The 24,666-nt window shown below is 44.2% G+C and overlaps 1 protein-coding gene across 2 annotated transcripts in view; it reads left to right on the forward strand.

Annotated features, from left to right (window-relative positions):
* Nucleotides 1–24,666, forward strand: part of LOC134220447 (Kv channel-interacting protein 1-like) — a 100,576-nt gene that overhangs the window by 47,708 nt on the left and 28,202 nt on the right. Inside the window, exons 3-4 of one of the 2 annotated variants that reach the window (XM_062699503.1) lie at nt 4,562–4,741; nt 4,834–5,176. In XM_062699503.1, coding sequence (XP_062555487.1) covers nt 5,021–5,176 — 156 coding nt within the window. In that variant the 5' untranslated portion in view covers nt 4,562–4,741; nt 4,834–5,020. Of the gene's footprint in view, nt 1–4,561; nt 5,177–24,666 lie in introns of both variants that reach the window. The other variant, XM_062699502.1, reaches the window with a different exon arrangement.

Here is a 24,666-nt window from a genome sequence, read left to right on the forward strand (position 1 = left end):
ACGCTTGCAGGCGTAATTGACGTGGCTACCAAAGGTGAGCTTATCGTCGATTATTACCCCCAAGAGTTTGATTGAGCGTTCAGAGGTGATCGTGCAGTTGCCTGCCCTTATCACCGCTTGCTGCTCCGACTTTCGGTTGTTAACAAAAACCACCTCAGTCTTGTGGTGAGCCAGTTCTAACTTCCTGGAACTCATCCACTCCTCCACAATTGCGATCGAGTGGGCTGCAGTCAACTCCACCTCTTCGATCGATTCGCCGTAGACCTCCAGCGTAATATCGTCAGCGAAGCCAACGATTACCACGCCCACCGGGAACTTCAACCTTTGTGTGTATGTATGTATGTGTGTGTGTATGTGTGTATGTGTACAAAATTTTGTAGACACACTTTTTGGAACTTAGCAATGGCCGCAACAAGTTTCATTCGACTGAGAATCCTGTCCCATTGTTTGTTATTGAAAATTGGCCAGATTGGACTATGGGATCAGAAGTAATGGCCAAAATACTATATTTTTAAGTATTTTTTTTTGCACGAGAAAGGCACCAACACCGCTAGATGGATTAATCAGGGTTTTTCAATAATTCATTACTATTTTTTTTTGATTTTCTATTTTTTTTTTTTTTGCTTTTCCTTTTTTTCATTTTTTTATGTTCTTAATTTTATCATTTCTTTTTGTATTTACTTCTTATCTTAGAATATTACTTTAATCAGTATTCTTTTAATATTAATAAAAATAAAACTAAATTTACCATACTTTGCCATACTTTATTCATGAAAGTAGAACTCAAGTTCATAACAATTCACAAACCAGTTAGATTCAGCAAAACAACATTTCTGTACTGAAGCCTTTTTAGTGCTGTTTTTTTTATTGCATGTCCATGATATTAAGTAGAACGCATCTGACGCAGCAAAAAGCGATTGGTCTGTGGCCAATTGTTCTATTCCGCGTATCTGAAGGCTGCATGTTCTGACACTTTTACAATTTCGCTATCATTTCCAAAACTCAAAGTTGTGATGCTTCTTCCTGCGTTGACATTGACTGCCTTGTGTTGTCACCGGCATAGTGTCGGTATGCGTTACGACTGACAATGGAGCATTGTAAAGAATATTGTAAGATTTGCGAATCGAGTCAGCTGGAAGTACCTCCAACCCTTTGGCAACCCGAAAGATCTTTTATGTTGATTTTCTTCACAACCACAGTGAGATGGCCCTTACATAGGATGGGCTAGCATAGTCTGCCCCGAGTCCACCGATGAACGATGGAGAAAAAAATGGGAGGTCAGAGAAAGTGCCCGCAGACTCGAAAATGAACGAAGCCACTCTGATTAGGTTCATGAAAAACGCTCTGACCAACCATGCAGAGAGGTGAATTCAGCAAGAATCTCAAACTCGCCCTCGCAAATTCTCTGCGACTAAGTTGCAGTGGCTAGGCAGCAGTGGAAGTCTCTTCTAATGTTGAGTAAAGAAGGTGGAACGTGAGGTACGCCTCCTTATTGATTAGAAAGAGATGGTGGTGTGATTTTTAAAGTTTAGTAAGGTTGTGCAGGATGCAGCTCCAAAAACGATACGTGTAGCAGTCCCATCGACCTTCCTTGATTGTTATCCCTAAAAAGGCGAAAAGGAAAACGAAGAGAGCCGTAAAGCAGGCGGCAGAGGAAGTAGCGGCGAGATAATTTTTGGGATCCTGCTCAGAAGAGCTCTGCGTACAAAAACTTGTCTATAGAGGGGCTGGTTGATGGGATTCATGCTGGAGCCCTATACTCAGTTGAAATCATCCATGTAAGGTTTGGATGAAATAACTGAAGCCGGTGACCTGGTCGAAACATTGAAAGATCAGTATGGAGTTGAGATCCAGAACACAGATATTCGTTTACAAAAGAGCTATGCGGGCACGCAGGTGATAAGCAGTTAAATGGGGCAGTCACTTCACCAACGCTAAGGGTCTTTCCTTACTAGAAGGGTTTACGCTAAGTTTTTCTTTCTCGAGCTCCGCAAAATCGGATACCGCTGTAGCTCAGTAAATTTCAGAACTGAACTTCGGCACGAAATTTACTCAACTTTTTTTTTGGCACAAAAGTATCATTGTGTAAGCTTCATGATATACGAATGTTAAGATGGTTGCTAGGCTTAAAAACTTCACATTTGAATACATACTATGGAAGTGCTGAATGAACTCCGCTCAGAACTACTCAAAGTGACTGTATGATTAACAAGTTAGACCTGTGTGGAGAGGAAATGAGAGATGGATGGCCATGCTAAAGAAAACCCAACATAAGGATGAACGAAAACCCGTATATTGGTGGAATGACACGATTGCAGACTTTCATAGAAATTTTCTAAAAGCTAAAAGAAAGCTGCGATGTGCTTGGACAGATGACTACAGACCATAACAACGATAGATCTTCAAAACGGCCAGTAGCACACCAGCTCTCCTAATCGATCCCTCGAGCGCTATATTGAACAGTAGATTCGAGACACACGAAACAAATTGATCCTAAATTGCCTGTTTTGCGAATGTCATTGATACAGGGGCATGTTATTATTAATGGAACAGATACCCTACTGAATTGAAATTTCAATGATATTATCATTTACATCACAGAACTATGAACTGGTGCACATTCTGTTACCGAATTTTACATTCATTTATGAACTCCGTCGTGGCCAATTTTCATAATATTTTACGTATTTTTGCATTTTACTTTTAGATGTTTCAGTTCATCGTTAACCAAGTGGCGTTAAAATATAACCCAAAGGATGTCGTAAAACTTTGCCGAAAGAAGGTACGTTGCTGGAACGTCCACCAAAAAGTTTTAACAATAGAGCAGAGCATTAGTGATTAATCATAGATTTAATCATGATTAATGAATAATGGGTTATTTAATCATTATTCATTAATCATAATCATACAAAAAATATGATTTAATCATTAATCACTAATCGATAATCATAGAATTTTACATTTAATCAATTATCACTAATCATATTCATAATTGTTTTGATTTTATTCATTAATCATCAATTTTAATCATTAGATACATCGCTTTTATTCATTAATCTTTAATCATAATCATATACTTTTTATACCCAATTTGGAGGAAAGGTTACTTGCTTTTTGATCACTATGCAAATCATTCAATTTGATTATTCATAATCATTAATCATTAATCATATCGATCGTTAATCATAAATCATACACATATTGTATCAACATTTAATCATGATTGGTAATCGTTAATCACATTCCAAACATTTTATTCATTAATCATAATCGTTAATCATTGTCGAACATTAATTTAATCGTTAATCATAATCGTTAATCATTGTCAAAAACGAATAAATCATTATTCATAATCTTTAATCATAGAGTTGAATGATTTAATCATAACAAATTTAATCATTTATTAGAAGCTTTATTCATTAACGCTCTGCAATAGAGGTAATAAACTATAGAGGACGATTGTCGCTGCGGTTCCCTTTGTTATCGTTCTCAAACATGTTGGGTACCTATCTGTCAAAATGTACTGATTTTTCCTTCGTTGACGTTTAGTGCCCTATCCTCGCCAGCAAAAGATGTTTCGCCAGTGACGACAGCGACAATGTTTCTCTATAGTTTATTACCTCTATTGTTTTAACGCTTCGAAGATTGGTTTTTAAACCATATGCAAAAAATCGTTTATTCTGCCAGCACTGCCGAACTACATGGACCAATAATTTAACTGAGTGTTATTTCAAAATTATTAATCTTATAGGGCTTTGAAGCTGATGGTAGTTATTCGGAATCATTTCTCAAATTTAAAATTCTGACAAGAAGGAAGATGCGTTTTGTCCTCTGACAACCATAATTCTGGCAGAAACATTGATTTCTTCCATATATGGTTTGAACAATCAATTTTCGAAGCGTAAAAACATTTTTTGTAGACCTTCCAGCTACGTACCTTCTTCGGCAAATTATTTTGGGATATTTCAGACTATATGCTAACGTATTGAGTCGCGTAATTGACGATAAATTGAAGCCGCTAAGAGCAAAAATCCAAAAAAGTACGTTTTCCCATTTCTCCATATAGATTTAAAACGCGATGCGGAAAGCGAGGACGCAATCAATCGAGCCCATATTTTACATAGTTGATTGTGATCCCAAAAAGATTCAGAAAAACCTCAATCTCACTTGATTGGATGAAGTTTGCGTTTTTCCATACAACTGCGCTCACCTCTACTAAACATAGCCAACTGTTCACTTTACCGGCATGTTCATTTTACTTGCTCCTACTTAAGCCAGCGTGAGCACCATTGTAAGTCTAAGTAAATAGAGAAAATTTTCATCTCCGTATATTATTTAGAATAAACCAGGAATTAAATATACCACCTTTTCAAAATACCATTTGATTCACCAACTTATAACATTTATTAAGAGTCACAGTTTTACGACCATACCATACATGACTTCGAGGCGATGAACGAGATGAACAGTAATTTCTTTTTCATTTTTTTGTTTCAGGTAAAATAAATAATTCAAATTCTGAATATCTAACATTTTGCACTTTGTTTTGTTTTCCTTCCAGATTCATCAGCCAATCAATATCAACAACCGTCAATTCTCCATCACAAGAACCACCAACACCTAAATGCTCAAACCTTCAGTTGTCGAACCGCAGAATTCGCTTCTGCTTGCCGGAATCTCAATCAACGCGTAACAACCATCGTAACCACCGAATGCCTACATAGAGCCCAACGAACACAGAGTAACAAGAATTGAAGAATAACTTTTTGAACCCATTAAACAAGCTTCCTCATGTAGAAAGTTAACACATTCGCCTACGCTCATTTCATACAGAAATCAAGCAGCACCCAGATAATGCAATCCTGCACATGCACCGGCAGTAGCAGTGCAACCCTTTTCATCGAAAAACTCAATTAAACTCACCGGAAACAAACAGGAATCGGTTGTTGGTGAGGGTGTTGGCAGCAATAGTAGTTAGTTCTGACGGCAGAAACAGAGGGGCGATCTAGTCAATGCGAAAATGGCAACCCCACCGGACAGCCCCATCGAGGAGGTCGTGTATGAGTTGGAACCAACTCGGGCGCCCAAGCCCATCCCAGTGGCGCTAGAGGACCTCTGTAGGTTAACTAAGTTTACCCGCCAGGAGATACGAGTCATGTATCGCGGCTTCAAAACGGTACGTTCCAATATTTGAGCGTAGGATGTGGCAAGTCGTAAATAATAGCCTGGGCACATATTTCGTTAATGGCCAAAGTTTACTAATTAAAAGGAATATCAAGATAGGAGACGGTGAACGAAGCACCGGTCAACTTTCCCATTGCGAGAGTGCAAAACTTCGTGTGTTGTCTCAGTGTATAACAGGATGGATATATTACTGAGCATAAGTCTCATATTACACATAGTTAAACAAATGTTCAGAATCGATGTACTTATGTTATTTCTGAAGTTATGAAAATTTATGAGAAGGACGTGGAAAGGGAAATTAAATTTACCTTCAGAAATGCCAAGACGCTTGATTGATGTATTTGATCTCCGTGTCGACATGGAGTGATGGTGGTTAAACGGACAGTAGCCCCGTTTGAGCTAAATCATTATAATTTTGATACTTATTCATCTGAGTCCTATTGTATGTTTCAAATTATGAGTACGACATGTTTTACGCTTTTAGTACAAAGTATGGCTGTAATTCCATTACAATGCAATTAGTGATATTAAATGTTTAAGCCTTTCAAACAGAAATCATTGTAATGACGTTTTATTGACCTAGTTTAATTCTGAACATTTCCTTAAATCTTAGCCTACAAAAGGGTGAATATCGCGCGCGAATTGCAAATATGAATTATTTTGAATTTATTCAAAAACCTGTATAATTCGAACTGTTGAATTAGTAGTAAGCCATCTGGTAGATGTATTTGTACTCCCGGTTGTTCCAGAACTTTTGTTATCGATAGACCGTAACTGTGGACACCCAGTTCTTTTTTACACGGGTGGGTTTTAGTTGATTACGACCTTTAGCGTTAATGAAACTATGAGTTAACCCCATAAAAAAGGTCACAAAAAACAAAGAAAATTCAGGTGGTACCGAGCTGTGCCCTTATTCCGTTCACCTAAGACGATGAACTTTGTCTAAAAACTCTAAAAGATAGCCGTTAAGTATTTTGAAGCTGCAATTTCGCTACATAGTGTCATTTTCTATATACAATATGCTAGGATGCATTCATAAACTTAGGTTCCAATAGTCAAAACAAACTTGAGCGATTCTGTGGTCCTAATTCAAATCATCTGAAATGGCATTGTTCGTAGTTCCGCTTATTCGTGTTCCTAATTCCAATCACCCGAAAAACTTTTCATTTCGGAGATGTTAATATCAAACATAATTTTTCTCACAAATTCATATTTTCATTCCTTATTATTGCAAATAAAAAACTATATTATTTTCTTCCAAATTTTAAATACAATGAATGATATTTCCTTAGTTTAGCAACATTGGGTATTTTTTTCGTTTGTTTCACTTATAATTCGAGTTCAACATGAGCATTAATATTAGCTGCCCAGTAGCATTAGGAACTACAGATAAGGACAAATACGATTCTCTATCGGAATTTTCCACTTTATCCTCCACGTATTTACACTGTTCGTATCACTGTTTCGTTCAAATTGAAATTGAAATTGAAATTGAAATTGTTCAGTATTCTTTGAAACACCGGAAAACCCTACTTCTACAAAGTATTCACGGATTTCGGTAAAATATAATCTCATTTGTAGCTCAGAGACGGCAGTATTTTGATAGTGGACTCGAAACTCGCCAAGAAATACATATCCGGATAAAGCTTTAAGAACAGGAACGCCACAATAAAATGGGTTGTGCTGTTTGAAACTGTCCGTGTTCTTCGGAAACCCTTTCCTAACATTTTCCAGCAACCACTTGATAATTCGTCATGGTGTCAGGCCATTAGGCCGAAGGACGTTAGGCCGAAGGTTATTAGGCCGCATGGTCATTAGGCCGAACGGTCATTAGACCGAATGGCCATTAGGCCGAATTAGCAAAAAGAGAAAAATGAGAAGTTCTTTCTTCACCTTACCCCTTCTTTCTTCTCCCTTCTTGCATATTTCTTCTTCTATCTGGCTTCTTCCTTCTTCCATCTTCCATCTTCCATCTACCTTGTCTACCTACCATCTACCTTGTTTATTCTTCCATCTTCATTCTTCCTTCTTCCTTCTTCCTTCTTCTTTTTTCCTTCTTCCATTCTCCTTCTTCCTTCTTTCTTCTTTCTTCTTCCTTCTTCCTTCTTCCTTTTTCCTTCTTCCTTCTTCCTTCTTTCTTCTTCCTTCTTTCTTTATCAGTCTTCCTTCTTCCTTCTTTTTTCTTCCTTCTTCCTTTCTCCTTCTTCCTTCTTCTTTCTTCCTTCTACCTTCTTCCTTTTTCCTTCTTCTTCCTTCTTCCTTCTTCTTTCTTTCTTCTTCCTTTTTCCTTCTTCCTTCCTTTTCCCTTTTTTCTTCTTCCTTTTCCTTCTTCCTTTTTCCTTCTTTCTTTTCACTTCTTCCTTTTTAATTCTTCCATCTCCCTTCTTCCTTCTTCCTTCTTCCTTCTTCCTTCTTCTTTCTTCCTTCTTCCTCTTTCCTTCTTCCTTCTTCCTTCTTCCTTCTTCCTTCTTCATTCTTTCTTCTTTTTCCTTCTTCCTTCTTCTTTCTTCTTTTTCCTTCTTCCTTCTTCCTTCTTCCTTCTTCCTTCTTCCTTCTTCCTTCTTCCTTCTTCCTTCTTCCTTCTTCCTTCTTCCTTCTTACTTCTTCCTTCTTCTTTCTTCCTTTTTCATTTTTCTTCTTTCTTCTTCCTTCTTCCTTCTTCCTACTTCCTTCTTCGTTCTTCCTTCTTCCTTCTTCTTTCTTCCTTTTTCCTTCTTCCATCTTCCTTCTTCCTGGGTTAAAAGACTATTATTCTTCCATTTACTTCCACTATTAACTTTTTTATGTATCAACAATCAGATACGCATTTCGTTTCCTACTTGGAAACTTCTTCAGTGTTTGTTATCGACCACTGAAGAAGTTTCCAAGTAGGAAACGAAATGCGTATCTGATTGTTGATACATAAAAAAGTTAATAGTGGAAGTAAATGGAAGAATAATAGTCTTTTAACCTTGTAGCATTTCCCCTAAGACGCTCTAAAATAATTAATCATTCCTTCTTCCTTCTTCCTTCATCCTTCTTCCTTCTTCCTGTTTCCTTCTTCCTTCTTTCTTCTTCCCTCTTCCTTCTACTTTCTTCCTTCTACTTTCTTCCTTCTTCATTCTTCCGTTTCCTTCCTTCTTTCTTCTTTTTCCTTCTTCCTACTTCTTTCTTCCTTTTTCCGTCTCCCTTCTTCTGTATTCCTTTTTACTTCTTCCTCCTATTTCCTTTTTTCTTCTTCCGTTCTACCTCTTCCTCACTTCACCCTACTCACTTATCACTCTCCAGTTCTCATTCGGCCTAATGGCCATTCGGCCTAATGACCATTCGGCCTAATAACCATTCGGCCTAATGACCCAGCATCATTCGTCATTCATCATCAACTGAAAAAACTGCGTTTTCCCGGCATAAGTTGAAAAACGTTTTGTTATGAAAATTATTTTGAGCTATTTAGTGGAATTTCTTCACTTGTCATCATAAGACGAGTTTGTACCATCTCATTTAATTCCACCACTTGATAGATATGTATTTCGACCTCAACAGTAAGGCCGTCTTCAGTGTCTCGTACCAAGTCGAGTCAAGTACGAGACACTGAAGAAGACCTTACTGTTGAGGTCGATATACGTATCTGTCAAGATACAATCAAGTGGTGGAATTAAATGGGATGGTACAAACTCGTCTTATGACAAGTGAAAAACGTACCCATAACCGTTTGGCGTAGAGTCTGAGGTAGAGTCGTAATAGGAGTTCCTTTTAGTTTGACTGCTTGCAGGATAAAACTTCTAAAGTTCATCATTCGGTAGCCGGCACTGGTCGGTTGTCGGCACCCCGTCGTAACTTTTGACAGAAAACATATGTGGTCATTCTAACATTTGCCATACGTATGCTATGTAAGCACGATCTTGTTGAGTCCATTTCCGAACATATAGAAGTTTTTGTTCCGTTTTACAGAGAAAACACTTTTTTGCCAAGTGAAACCCCACTCTAAAGTTTTTTTGTCATTTACTTAGTGTTATAAACCGAAGTAAAATGATCAAAATTCATTTATTTCATTTATTTAGTTAACATCTAAACAGATAACACTGAATCAACAATTTGACGCCACAATGCACGGTTCGAGGCCGCATCTCTCCATCCTCGGATACGCCCCACGCTCGCCAAGTCGTTCTGCACCTGGTCTGCCCATCTCGCTCGCTGCGCTCCACGCCGTCTCGTACCTGCCGGATCGGAAGCGAACACCATCTTTGCAGGGTTGCTGTCCGGCATTCTTGCAACATGTCCTGCCCATCGTACCCTTCCGGCTTTAGCTACCTTCTGGATACTGGGTTCGCCGTAGAGTTGGGCGAGCTCATGGTTCATTCTTCGCCGCCACACACCGTGTTCTTGCACACCGCCAAAGATGGTCCTAAGCACCCGTCTCTCGAATACTCCGAGTGCTTGCAAGTCCTCCTCGAGCATTGTCCATGTTTCATGTCCGTAGAGGACAACCGGTCTTATTAGCGTCTTGTACATGACACATTTGGTGCGGTGGCGAATCTTTTTCGACCGCAGTTTCTTCTGGAGCCCGTAGTAGGCCCGACTTCCACAGATGATGCGCCTTCGTATTTCACGACTAACGTTGTTGTCAGCCGTTAGCAAGGATCCGAGGTAGACGAATTCCTCGACCACCTCGAAGGTATCCCCGTTTATCGTAACACTGCTTCCCAGGCGGGCCCTGTCGCGCTCGGTTCCGCCCACAAGCATGTACTTTGTCTTTGACGCATTCACCACCAGTCCAACTTTTGTTGCTTCACGTTTCAGGCGGGTGTACAGTTCTGCCACCTTTGCAAATGTTCGGCCGACAATGTCCATGTCATCCGCGAAGCAAATAAATTGACTGGATCTGTTGAAAATCGTACCCGGCTGTTACACCCGGCTCTCCGCATGACACCTTCTAGCACAATGTTGAACAACAGGCACGAAAGTCCATCACCTTGTCTTAGTCCCCGGCGCGATTCGAACGAACTGGAGTGTTCGCCCGAAATCTTCACACAGTTTTGCACACCATCCACCGTTGCTTTGATCAGTCTGGTAAGCTTCCCAGGGAAGCTGTTCTCGTCCATAATTTTCCATAGCTCTACGCGGTCTATACTGTCGTATGCCGCCTTGAAATCAACGAACAGATGGTGCGTTGGGACCTGGTATTCACGGCATTTTTGAAGGATTTGCCGTACAGTAAAGATCTGGTCCGTTGTCGAGCGGCCGTCAACGAAGCCGGCTTGATAACTTCCCACGAACTCGTTCACTAATGGTGACAGACGACGGAAGATGATCTGGGATATCACTTTGTAGGCGGCATTAAGGATGGTGATCGCTCGAAAGTTCTCACACTCCAGTTTGTCGCCTTTCTTGTAGATGGGGCATATAACCCCTTCCTTCCACTCCTCCGGTAGCTGTTCGGTTTCCCAGATTCTGACTATCAGTTTGTGCAGGCAAGTGGCCAGCTTTTCCGGGCCCATCTTGATGAGCTCAGCTCCGATACCATCCTTACCAGCTGCTTTATTGGTCTTTAGCTGTTGAATGGCATCCTTAACTTCCCTCAAGGTGGGGGCTGGTTGGCTTCCATCGTCCGCTGAACTGACGTGGTCATCTCCTCCGCTGCCTTGACTTTCACTGCCTGTACTCTCAGCGCTATTCAGATGTTCCTCGTAGTGCTGCTTCCACCTTTCGATCACCACACGTTCGTCCGTCAAGATGCTCCCATCCTTATCCCGGCACATTTCGGCTCGCGGCACGAAGCCTTTGCGGGATGCGTTGAGCTTCTGATAGAACTTGCGTGTATCTTGAGAACGGCACAGCTGTTCCATCTCCTCGCACTCCGCTTCTTCCAGGCGGCGTTTCTTCTCCTGAAAAGGCGGGTCTGCTGTCTCCGCTTCCGTCTATAACGTTCCACGTTCTGCCGGGTACCTTGCTGCAGCGCGACCGCCCGCGCTGCGTCCTTCTCCTCCAGAATCTGTCTGCACTCTTCGTCAGAACCAATCGTTCCGTCGACTTCGACCCATATACCCGACGTTGTTCTCCGCTGCGTCGTTAATGGCTGCTTTAACTGTACTCCAGCAGTCCTCAAGAGGGCCCCATCGAGCTCACCCTCTTCCGGCAACGCTGCCTCGAGATGCTGCGCGTATGCAGTGGCGACATCAGGTTGCTTCAGTCGCTCTAGGTCGTACCGCGGCGGTCGTCGGTACCGAACATTGTTGATGACGGATAGTTTTGGGCGCAGTTTAACCATCACCAGATAGTGGTCAGAGTCGATGTTAGCGCCACGATATGTCCTGACGTCGATAATGTCGGAGAAGTGCCGTCCATCAATCAGAACGTGGTCGATTTGTGATTCTGTCTGCAGTGGTGATCTCCAGGTGTACCGATACGGGAGGCTGTGTTGGAAGTAGGTGCTACGAATGGCCATATTCTTGGAGGCGGCGAAATCAATTAGTCGTAGGCCGTTTTCGTTCGTCAGCCGGTGAGCGCTGAACTTTCCAATAGTCGGTCTAAACTCCTCCTCTTGGCCAACCTGAGCGTTCAAATCTCCTATGATGATTTTGACGTCGTGGCTTGGGCAGCTGTCGTACTCACGTTCCAGCAGCGCGTAGAATGCGTCCTTATCATCATCAGTGCTTCCGGAGTGTGGGCTATGGACGTTGATTATGCTGAAGTTGAAGAACCGGCCTTTGATCCTCAACCTGCACATTCTTTCATTGATCGGCCACCACCCGATCACGCGCCTTTGCATATCGCCCATCACTATGAAAGCTGTTCCCAGCTCATGTGTGTTGCCGCAGCTCTGGTAGATGGTATGATTACCTCTAAACGTTCGCACCATTGATCCCTTCCAACAAACCTCCTGCAGCGCTACGATGCCGAATCCACGGTCCTTGAGCACATCGGCGAGTATGCGTGTGCTCCGATGAAGTTGAGAGATTTGCAGTTCCACGAACCGAGTTTCCAATCGCTAGTCCCTTTTCGTCGCAGTGGTCTTCGCCGATGGTTCCGGTCCGTACTCTCTTGTTGATTGTTCGTTGCTTATGATTTTTTAAAGGCTGGCTTGCAGGGCCTGACACCAAAGCCCCTAAATTCCCGGAGGACCATTCCTCCTTATTTTCGGTGGACCATGGTGCACAGTTTCACTTAGAGTCCTTCGCTGGCACTCGGACGATGATCAGCCGCCCCTAACATGGAGAACAGACGCTGTTGTGAGCCGATCCTGACATGGAGAACAGACGCTCAATAAGATTTGCACCTCCGGAGAGGAGCAACCCCCCCTTCCCTGTCAGCATACGACCATAGTTCCCACCGGGGTTGGTTACCCGATCTTCCCTAAGGTTGCTCGTATCCCGGCCAGCACCGCGGGGAGGTAGGGATAGGAGTTGCTGGGTAAGAGGCTAAGGACCGCGAGATGGGGTCTATTTTATTCCTTCAGGTACGCGAAGTACCAATGGTACGCTTTACCCAGCATTTGCCGTGCCGATCAAAATAGTTAGCGCATTACGCATTTAAAAGCAATTTTGTGATTCATAATTGAATGCCACAGCGGTTTTTTTTATTGTTTTCACTTTCCAAAAGGGTTACTTATTTCGGTTGATGGCACCCAGTTGATTATCAAGGGAAATTATCAGTTTGTTGCCTAATTTCAGGCTATTAGCCAATTTGTTAGCAAAACTAGCAATTTTTAAAATCTTGATAAAATGTGTATAATGTACTTAAATGTAATAAATTCCATTGCTATTGACACAATAAATCTTGATCTTTCCAGCCAAAACGCTCCCACTTCATTGTTTTTTATTTTGAGTGTTTTTTTAGGGTGCCGAAACCGACAACGCTAAACAAAATTGTTAATATAAAATTTCCAATGGATGAAATGAAACAAATCTCTCCAGCTTATGTCTATTGGCCTCCATTGGTATGCAAATATCACCACATTGTGCAATTGGACGAAAGTTATGGACCAAAAACAAAAAGGTGCCGAAAACCGACCACCTTCCCCTACTATGTACCTTTTTTTACTCATAGATTATATTCCCACGAGTGAAATTTTCGGAATCCATCCTCCAAACTCATTGAACGGAGTAAGGAACGAGTTGATTTAAATGTACCCTTATTCCGGTCAAAATCTTTTTCACTTTCCAGCATTTTATATCGATAAAATACATACAACGATTAGGTAATACACTACAATGTTACCTGTTATATCTTGTTATGCTGCTTTGTTTCAAATTCAGGGCAAATTTTCACCTAAAAATGCTTAAATATTTTGACAGACGTTCTTAGCAAGTGGGTTATGAAAACAGTCAAAATGGCGCCTGTAGTGACGACCAACAAATTTATATAAAATGTTCAATCTTAATCGCTAAAAATGAAGCTCTTTTTCATTTAATTTGATGCATACATAACCATAGCAAAGTACAAAAATATGTTTCTGTTATTTTTATACAAAAATTGTTCATTATTTATTATTTTGTCTTACTTACTTACTTATGGATCCTGTACACCTCCGGTGGTGTAAAGGGCCGACTTGAAAGATCTCCACCCTGAGCGTTACCCGGCTATCGCTTTAACCTGTTGCCAGGTTAGATTTCGGTCGACTTCTTTTATTTCTTTATTGAGGCTTCGCCGCCATGAGCCTCTGGGTCTGCCTCTGCTGCGATGTCCCGCTGGGTTCCAGTCTAATGCTTGTTTACAGATTTCGTTTCCGCCCCTACGTAAAGTGTGACCGACCCAGACCCACTTCCGATCCCGAATTTCTGTTGCTATCGACCTCTGGTGACAACGATCTATTAACACTCCTCCGACCGTGATAGGTTTTACTTACACGAACGACCATGCCTCGAAAGACACTATTTTCAAATCGCTATATCTCAGCCGTTAGTGAACCGATTTGAATAATTTTGGGACTCACAAATTTTCCCGTCCATCAAGATTTGTCTGAGATGTTGAGACCTCCGATCGGACCAAAAATAACCTCTGTGGACCTCCAAACGTCGGAGCAAGTCGTGATTTTCATACAAATTTCGTGGTTGGTGCTCACCAGCTTGATGTTCATGCTAATATTAGTAAGATACTTCGTAATCCGTGAGATTTAGAAAGTTGCCGTCTTCTACAATTTTGTTCGGGAGGTTGAAACCAAACTGTCGCAGATCATATTATTTTGGAACTCGTCCGCTTGGCGGCGCTAGTGTATATGGGAATACTCCGTCAGTCAAATATTTCGGAATCCGTAGGACATAGAAAGCTGCCGACTTCTACAATTTTGTTCAGAAGACCAAAACCGTACTGTCGCAGATCATATTATTTTGGAACTCGTCCGCTTGGCGGCGCTAGTGTATATGGCAATACTCCGTCAGTCAAATATTTCGGAATCCGTAGGATTTAGGAAGCTGCCGTCTTCTACAATTTTGTTCAGAAGACCAAAATCGTACTGTCGCAGATCTTATTATTTTGGAACTCGTCCGCTTAGCGGCGCTAGTGTATATGGGAATACTCGTTGGGTCAAATATTTCGGAGTCCGTAGGATTTGGAAAGCTGCAGTCTTCTACAAATTTGTTCAGGAGGCCAAAACCATACTGTCGCAGATCATATTATTTTGAAATTCGTCCGCTTGGCGGCGCTAGTGTATATAAGAAAGCTCATTGAGTCAAATATTTCAAAATCCAAAAGATTTAGAAAGCTGCCGTCTTCTACAATTTTGTTTAGGACTCAAAAATATATTGTCGCAGATCATATTATTTTGGAACTCGTCAGCTTCGCGGCGCTAGTTTATAGGATAAAGCTAGTTGTGTCAAATATTTCGGAATCCGTAGGATTTAGAAAGCTGCCGTCTTCTACAATTTTATTCAAGAGGTCAGATCCATACTGTCGCAGATCATATTATTTTGGAACTTGTCCACTTGGCGGCGCTAGTGTATATAGGAAAGCAAGTTGAGTTAAATATTTCGGAATCCGATAGACTGAGAAAGCTGCCGTCTTCTACAATTTTGTTTAGGACTCCAAAAACATACTGTCGCAAACCTTATTATTTTGGAACATGTCCGCTTCGCGGCGCTAGTGTATATGAGAAAGCTAGATGGGTCAAATATTTCGGTATCCGTAAGATTTAGAAAGCTGCCGTCTTCAAAAATTTTGTTCAGGAGGTCAGATCCATACTGTCGCAGATCATATTATTTTAGAACTCGTCCACTTGGCGGTGCTAGTGTATATAAGAAAGCTAGTTGGGTCAAATATTTCGGAATCCGTAAGATTCAGAAAGCTGCCGTCTTCTATAATTTTTTTTCAGGAGGCCAAAACCGCCAGCTTGGCGGCGCTAGTGTATATGAGAAAGCTCGTTGGGTCAAATATTTTGAAATCCATAAGATTTAGAAAGCTGCCGTCTTCTACAATTTTGTTCAGGAGGCCAAAACCATACTGTCGCAGATCATATTATTTTGGAACTCGTCCGCTTGGCGGCGCTAGTGTATATGGCAATACTCGTTGGGTCAAATATTTCGGAGTCCGTAGGATTTAGAAAGCTGCCGTCTTCAACAAATTTGTTCAGAAGACCAAAACTATACTGTCGCAGATTACATAATTTTGGAACTCGTCCGTTTGGCGGCGCTAGTGTATATGGCAATACTCGTTGGGTCAAATATTTCGGAGTCCGTAGGATTTAGAAAGCTACCGTCTTCAACAAATATGCTCAGAAGGCCAAAACTATACTGTCGCAGATCATATTATTTTTGAACTCGTCCGCTTGGCGGCGCTAGTGTATATAAGAAAGCTAGTTGAGTCAAATATTTCGGAATCCGAAAGATTTAGAAAGCTGCCGTCGGAATTCTTTCGGAAGTTCTTCCAGGAATTCCTCCGGAAGTTCCTCCAGGAATTCCTCCGGAAGTTCCTCCAGGAATTCCTCCGGGGGTTCCTCCAGAAATTCCTCCGGGAGTTCCTCCAGGAATTTCTCCGGAAGTTCCTCCAGGACTTCCTCCGGAAGTTCTTCCAGGAATTTCTCCGGTAGTTCCTTCGGGAATCCTCCGGAAGTTCCTTCGGGAATCCTCCGGAAGTTCCTTCGGGAATCCTCTGGAAGTTCCTCCAGGAATTCCTCCGAAAGTTCCCCCAGGAATTCCTCCGGAAGTTCCCCCAGGAATTCCTCCGGAAGTTCCCCCAGGAATTCCTCCGGAAGTTCCCCCAGGAATTCCTCCGGAAGTTCCTCCAAGAATTCCTCCGGAAGTTCCCCCAGGAATTCCCCCGGAAGTTCCCCCAGGAATTCCCCCGGAAGTTCCCCCAGGAATTCCCCCGGAAGTTCCTCTAGGAATTCCTCCGGAAGTTCCTCTAGGAATTCCTCCGGAAGTTCCTCTAGGAATTCCTCCGGAAGTTCCTCTAGGAATTCCTCCGGAAGTTCCTCTAGGAATTCCTCAGGAAGTTCCTCTAGGAATTCCTCCGGAAGTTCCTCTAGGAATTCCTCCGGAAGTTCCTCTAGGAATTCCTCCGGAAGTTCCTCTAGGAATTCCTCCGGAAGTTCCTCTAGGAATTCCTCCGGAAGTTCCTCTAGGAATTCCTCCGGAAGTTCCTCCGGAAGTTCCTCTAGGAATTCCTCCGGAAGTTCCTCCGGAAGTTCCTCTAGGAATTCCTCCGGAAGTTCCTCTAGGAATTCCTCCGGAAGTTCCTCTAGGAATTCCTCCGGAAGTTCCTCTAGGAATTCCTCCGGAAGTTCCTCTAGGAATTCCTCCGGAAGTTCCTCTAGGAATTCCTCCGGAAGTTCCTCTAGGAATTCCTCCGGAAGTTCCTCTAGGAATTCCTCCGGAAGTTCCTCTAGGAATTCCTCCGGAAGTTCCTCTAGGAATTCCTCCGGAAGTTCCTCTAGGAATTCCTCCGGAAGTTCCTCTATGAATTCCTCCGGAAGTTCCTCTAGGAATTCCTCCGGAAGTTCCTCTAGGAATTCCTCCGGAAGTTCCTCTAGGAATTCCTCCGGAAGTTCCTCTAGGAATTCCTCAGAAGTTCATCTAGAAATTCCTCCGGAAGTTCTTATAGGAAGTCCTCAGGAAGTTCCTCTAGGATTTCCTACAGAAGTTCCACTAGGATTTCCTCCGAAATTTCCTCCAGGAATTCCTCCGGAAGTTCCTCCAGGAATTCCTCCGGAAGTTCCTCCAGGAATTCCTCCGGAAGTTCCTCCGGAAGTTCCTCCAGGAATTCCTCCGGAAGTTCCTCCGGAAGTTCCTCTAGGAATTCCTCCGGAAGTTCCTCCGGAAGTTCCTCCAGGAATTCCTCCGGAAGTTCCTCCGGAAGTTCCTCTAGGAATTCCTCCGGAAGTTCCTCTAGGAATTCCTCCGGAAGTTCCTCTAGGAATTCCTCCGGAAGTTCCTCTAGGAATTCCTCCGGAAGTTCCTCTAGGAATTCCTCCGGAAGTTCCTCTAGGAATTCCTCCGGAAGTTCCTCTAGGAATTCCTCCGGAAGTTCCTCTAGGAATTCCTCCGGAAGTTCCTCCAGGAATTCCTCCGGAAGTTCCTCTAGGAATTCCTCCGGAAGTTGCTGCAGGAAGTCCTCCGGAAGTTCCTCCAGGAATTCCTCCGGAAGTTCCTCCAGGAATTCCTCCGGAAGTTCCTCCAGGAATTCCTCCGGAAGTTCCTCCAGGAATTCCTCCGGAAGTTCCTCTAGGAATTCCTCCGGAAGTTCCTTCAGGAATTCCTCCGGAAGTTCCTCTAGGAATTCCTCCGGAAGTTCCTCTAGGAATTCCTCCGGAAGTTCCTCCAGGAATTCCTCCGGAAGTTCCTCCAGGAATTCCTCCGGAAGTTCCTCCAGGAATTCCTCCGAACGTTCCTCCAGGAATTCCTCCGGAAGTTCCTCCAGGAATTCCTCCGGAAGTTCCTCCAGGAATTCCTCCGGAAGTTCCTCCAGGAATTCCTCCGGAAGTTCCTCCAGGAATTCCTCCGGAAGTTCCTCCAGGAATTCCTCCGGAAGTTCCTCCAGGAATTCCTCCGAAGTTCCTCCAGGAATTCCTCCGGAAGTTCCTCCAGGAATTCCTCGGAAGTTCCTCCAGGAATTCCTCCGGAAGTTCCTCCAGGAATTCCTCCGGAAGTTCCTCCAGGAATTCCTCCGGAAGTTCCTCCAGGAATTCCTCCGGAAGTTCCTCCAGGAATTCCTCCGGAAGTTCCTCCAGGAATTCCTCCGGAAGTTCCTCCAGGAATTCCTCCGGAAGTTCCTCCAGGAATTCCTCGGAAGTTCCTCCAGGAATTCCTCCGGAAGTTCCTCCAGGAATTCCTCCGGAAGTTCCTCCAGGAATTCCTCCGGAAGTTCCTCCAGGAATTCCTCCGGAAGTTCCTCCAGGAATTCCTCCGGAAGTTCCTCCAGGAATTCCTCCGGAAGTTCCTCCAGGAATTCCTCGGAAGTTCCTCCAGGAATTCCTCCGGAAGTTCCTCCAGGAATTCCTCCGGAAGTTCCTCCAGGAATTCCTCCGGAAGTTCCTCCAGGAATTCCTCTGGAAGTTCCTCCAGGAATTCCTCCGGAAGTTCCTCCAGGAATTCCTCCGGAAGTTCCTCCAGGAATTCCTCCGGAAGTTCCTCCAGGAATTCCTCCGGAAGTTCCTCCAGGAATTCCTCCGGAAGTTCCTCCAGGAATTCCTCCGGAAGTTCCTCCAGGAATTCCTCCGGAAGTTCCTCCAGGAATTCCTCCGGAAGTTCCTCCAGGAATTCCTCCGGAAGTTCCTCCAGGAATTCCTCCGGAAGTTCCTCCAGGAATTCCTCCGGAAGTTCCTCCAGGAATTCCTCCGGAAGTTCCTCCAGGAATTCCTCCGGAAGTTCCTCCAGGAATTCCTCCGGAAGTTCCTCCAGGAATTCCTTCGGAAGTTCCTCCAGGAATTCCTTCGAATGTTCCTCCAGGAATTCCTCGAAAGTTCCTTCAGGAATTCTTTCGTAAGTTCCTCCAGTAATTCCTCCGGAAGTTCCGCCAGGAATTCCTCCGGAAGTTCCTCTAGGAATTCCTCCGGAAGTTCCTCTAGGAATTCCTCCGGAAGTTCTTCTAGGAATTCCTCCGGAAGTTCCTTCAGAAACTCCTCCGAAAGTTCCTCTAGGAATTCCTCGGAAGTTTCTCTAGGCATTCCTCCGGAAGTAACTCCAGGAATTCCTCCGGAAGTTACTTGAAGAATTCCTCCGGAAGTTCATCCAGGAATTCCTCCGGAAGTTCCTCCAGGAATTCCTCCGGAAGTTCCTCCAGGAATTCCTCGGAAGTTCCTCCAGGAATTCCTCCGGAAGTTCCTCCAGGAATTCCTCCGGAAGTTCCTCCAGGAATTCCTCCGGAAGTTCCTCCAGGAATTCCTCCGGAAGTTCCTCCAGGAATTCCTCCGGAAGTTCCTCCAGGAATTCCTCCGGAAGTTCCTCCAGGAATTCCTCCGGAAGTTCCTCCAAGAATTCCTTCGGAAGTTCCTCCAGGAATTCCTCCGGAAGTTCCTCCAGGAATTCCTCCGGGGGTTCCTCCAGAAATTCCTCCGGGAGTTCATCCAGGATTTTCTCCGGAAGTTCCTCCAGGACTTCCTCCGGAATTTCTTCCAGGAATTTCTCCCGTAGTTCCTTCGGGAATCCTCCGGAAGTTCCTTCGGGAATCCTCCGGAAGTTCCTTCGGGAATCCTCTGGAAGTTCCTCCAGGAATTCCTCCGAAAGTTCCCCCAGGAATTCCTCCGGAAGTTCCCCCAGGAATTCCTCCGGAAGTTCCCCCAGGAATTCCTCCGGAAGTTCCCCCAGGAATTCCTCCGGAAGTTCCCCCAGGAATTCCTCTGGAAGTTCCCCCAGGAATTCCTCCGGAAGTTCCCCCAGGAATTCCTCCGGAAGTTCCCCCAGGAATTCCTCCGGAAGTTCCCCCAGGAATTCCTCCGGAAGTTCCTCCAGGAATTCCTCCGGAAGTTCCTCCAGGAATTCCTCCGGAAGTTCCTCCAGGAATTCCTCCGGAAATTCCTCCAAGAATTCCTCCGGAAGTTCCCCCAGGAATTCCTCCGGAAGTTCCCCCAGGAATTCCTCCGGAAGTTCCCCCAGGAATTCCTCCGGAAGTTCCCCAGGAATTCCTCGGAAGTTCCCCAGGAATTCCCCCGGAAGTTCCCCAGGAATTCCCCCGGAAGTTCCCCCAGGAATTCCCCCGGAAGTTCCCCCAGGAATTCCCCCGGAAGTTCCTCTAGGAATTCCTCCGGAAGTTCCTCTAGGAATTCCTCCGAAAGTTCCTCTAGGAATTCCTCCGAAAGTTCCTCTAGGAATTCCTCCGGAAGTTCCTCTAGGAATTCCTCCGGAAGTTCCTCTAGGAATTCCTCCGGAAGTTCCTCTAGGAATTCCTCCGGAAGTTCCTCTAGGAATTCCTCCGGAAGTTCCTCTAGGAATTCCTCCGGAAGTTCCTCTAGGAATTCCTCCGGAAGTTCCTCCAGGAATTCCTCCGGAAGTTCCTCCAGGAATTCCTCCGGAAGTTCCTCTAGGAATTCCTCCGGAAGTTCCTCTAGGAATTCCTCCGGAAGTTCCTCTAGGAATTCCTCCGGAAGTTCCTCTAGGAATTCCTCCGGAAGTTCCTCTAGGAATTCCTCCGGAAGTTCCTCTAGGAATTCCTCCGGAAGTTCCTCTAGGAATTCCTCCGGAAGTTCCTCTAGGAATTCCTCCGGAAGTTCCTCTAGGAAGTTCCTCTAGGAATTCCTCCGGAAGTTCCTCTAGGAATTCCTCCGGAAGTTCCTTCAGGAATTCCTCCGGAAGTTCCTTCAGGAATTCCTCCGGAAGTTCCTTCAGGAATTCCTCCGGAAGTTCCTTCAGGAATTCCTCCGGAAGTTCCTTCAGGAATTCCTCCGGAAGCTCCTCCAGGAATTCCTCCGGAAGTTCCTCCAGGAATTCCTCCGGAAGTTCCTCCAGGAATTCCTCCGGAAGTTCCTCCAGGAATTCCTCCGGAAGTTCCTCCAGGAATTCCTCCGGAAGTTCCTCTAGGAATTCCTCCGGAAGTTCCTCTAGGAATTCCTCCGGAAGTTCCTCCAGGAATTCCTCCGGAAGTTCCTCCAGGAATTCCTCCGGAAGTTCCTCCAGGAATTCCTCCGGAAGTTCCTCCAGGAATTCCTCCGGAAGTTCCTCCAGGAATTCCTCCGGAAGTTCCTCCAGGAATTCCTCCGGAAGTTCCTCCAGGAATTCCTCCGGAAGTTCCTCCAGGAATTCCTCCGGAAGTTCCTCCAGGAATTCCTCCGGAAGTTCCTCCAGGAATTCCTCCGGAAGTTCCTCCAGGAATTCCTCCGGAAGTTCCTCCAGGAATTCCTCTGGAAGTTCCTCCAGGAATTCCTCCGGAAGTTCCTCCGGAAGTTCCTCCAGGAATTCCTCCGGAAGTTCTTCCAGGAATTCCTCCGGAAGTTCCTCCAGGAATTCCTCCGGAAGTTCCTCCAGGAATTCCTCCGGAAGTTCCTCCAGGAATTCCTCCGGAAGTTCCTCCAGGAATTCCTCCGGAAGTTCCTCCAGGAATTCCTCCGGAAGTTCCTCCAGGAATTCCTCCGGAAGTTCCTCCAGGAATTCCTCCGGAAGTTCCTCCAGGAATTCCTCCGGAAGTTCCTCCAGGAATTCCTCCGGAAGTTCCTCCGGAAGTTCCTCCAGGAATTCCTCCGGAAGTTCCTCCAGGAATTCCTCCGGAAGTTCCTCCAGGAATTCCTCCGGAAGTTCCTCCAGGAATTCCTCCGGAAGTTCCTCCAGGAATTCCTCCGGAAGTTCCTCCAAGAATTCCTCCGGAAGTTCCTCCAGGAATTCCTCCGGAAGTTCCTCCAGGAATTCCTCCGGAAGTTCCTCCAGGAATTCCTCCGGAAGTTCCTCCAGGAATTCCTCCGGAAGTTCCTCCAGTAATTCCTCCGGAAGTTCCTCCAGTAATTCCTCCGGAAGTTCCTCCAGTAATTCCTCCGGAAGTTCCTCCAGTAATTCCTCCGGAAGTTCCTCCAGGAATTCCTCCGGAAGTTCCTCCAGGAATTCCTCCGGAAGTTCCTCCAGTAACTCCTCCGGAAGTTCCTCCGGAAGTTCCTCCAGGAGTTCCCATAAAAGTTTGAAGAAGACAGACTTTTTTCCAAGTCTTCCAGTTTCCAAGACAATGTATCAACTATGCATAAACCATATAAATCAGCGCCACCAAGCGGATGAGTCCCGAAATAATATTAACTGATACAGTATGGTTCTAAACAAATATGTAGAAGACAGCCACTTTGTAAATCCTACGGATTCCGAAATATTCGACTGACCGAGTATTCCCATATAAACTAGCGCCGCCAAGCGGACGAGTTTCAAAATAATATGATCTGCGACAAAATGGTTATGGCCTCCTGAACAAATTTGTAGAAAACGGCATTTTCTAAATCTTTCGGATTCCGAAATATTTGACGCAACGAGTATTGTCATATACACTAGCGCCGCTAAGCGGACGAGTTCCAAAATAATATGATCTGCGACAGTATGGCTTTGGCCTCCTGAACAAAATTGAAGAAAACGGCATTTTCTTAATCTTTCGGATTCCGAAATATTTGACTGACGGAGTATTGCCATATACACTAGCGCCGCCAAGCGGACGAGTTCCAAAATAATATTATCTGCGACAGTACGGTTTTGGTCTTCTGAACAAAATTGTAGAAGACGGCAGCTTTCTAAATCCTACGGATTCCGAAATATTTGACTGACGGAGTATTGCCATATACACTAGCGCCGCCAAGCGGACGAGTTCCAAAATAATATGATCTGCGACGGTACGGTTTTGGTCTTCTGAACAAAATTGTAGAAGACGGCAGCTTTCTAAATCCTAAGGATTCCGAAATATTTGACTGACGGAGTATTGCCATATACACTAGCGCCGCCAAGCGGACGAGTTCCAAAATAATATGATCTGCGACAGTACGGTTTTGGTCTTCTGAACAAAATTGTAGAAGACGGCAGCTTTCTAAATCCTAAGAATTCCGAAATATTTGACTGACGGAGTATTGCCATATACACTAGCGCCGCCAAGCGGACGAGTTCCAAAATAATATGATCTGCGACAGTACGGTTTTGGTCTTCTGAACAAAATTGTAGAAGACGGCAGCTTTCTAAATCCTAAGGATTCCGAAATATTTGACTGACAGAGTATTGCCATATACACTAGCGCCGCCAAGCGGACGAGTTCCAAAATAATATGATCTGCGACAGTACGGTTTTGGTCTTCTGAACAAAATTGTAGAAGACGGCAGCTTTCTAAATCCTACGGATTCCGAAATATTTGACTGACGGAGTATTGCCATATACACTAGCGCCGCCAAGCGGACGAGTTCCAAAATAATATGATCTGCGACAGTACGGTTTTGGTCTTCTGAACAAAATTGTAGAAGACGGCAGCTTTCTAAATCCTACGGATTCCGAAATATTTGACTGACGGAGTATTGCCATATACACTAGCGCCGCCAAGCGGACGAGTTCCAAAATAATATGATCTGCGACAGTTTGGTTTCAACCTCCCGAACAAAATTGTAGAAGACGGCAACTTTCTAAATCTCACGGATTTCGAAGTATCTTACTAATATTAGCATGAACATCAAGCTGGTGAGCACCAACCACGAAATTTGTATGAAAATCACGACTTGCTCCGACGTTTGGAGGTCCACAGAGGTTATTTTTGGTCCGATCGGAGGTCTCAACATCTCAGACAAATCTTGATGGACGGGAAAATTTGTGAGTCCCAAAATTGTTCAAATCAGTTCACCAACGGCTGAGATATAGCGATTTCAAAATAGCGTTCCGACTGTTTGGGAGGCACGGTCGGAGGAGTGTTAATGAACACCTGCAGCCATTGCGTGTTCTCCACTGATACACAGCATGTTTCGCTAGCGTATAACAGCACAGATTTCACGTTAGAGTTGATAATTCGTATTTTGGTGCGTTCACTTATCTGCCTGTTTTTCCAAATATTTCTTAAGCTCGCAAAGGCAGCCCTTGCTTTCTTGATCCGTGCGCCTATGTCGATCTTGGTACCGCCGTCTGACGCCATTTGGCTACCAAGATATTGGAAGCTTTCAACATTCTCCACTAGTTGCCCGGCTTTTTTAAAACTGGAAGGAGTCACCGTGTTTACATCCAACGATTTGGTTTTGTTGATGTTGATGACTAAACCTGCCGAAGAGGAGCGCTCGGCAAGGTCGTTGAGCTTACTCTGCATATCAGAGCGCCGTTGCGCGAGGAGTGCAACGTCATCATCCAATTCGAAGTCGATAAGGTGCACGAGCTCGAGCGGTTAGTTTTCGGGAAAAACAGTCATCACAATTTGAAAAATAAAACACTTGAACAGTTCTGATATGACTTGCTTACTCCAAGTCCAAAATCCGACCCTCTTCTTTATTTACAAAAACGTTATTTATAATTACTGGCTATTGTTTACAATTTTTCTCTCATTTTCAATAATGTTGCAGAATGTTGCATGCTACCTACATTTACTCTCATGTGACATTCTGCTCCGAGAGCATTCGTACTCTCTAAATAAACAATTATTTAACAATTGAGTCAG

Source organism: Armigeres subalbatus, chromosome 3 (assembly GCF_024139115.2).
Source record: "Armigeres subalbatus isolate Guangzhou_Male chromosome 3, GZ_Asu_2, whole genome shotgun sequence".
NCBI lineage: Eukaryota > Metazoa > Arthropoda > Insecta > Diptera > Culicidae > Armigeres > Armigeres subalbatus.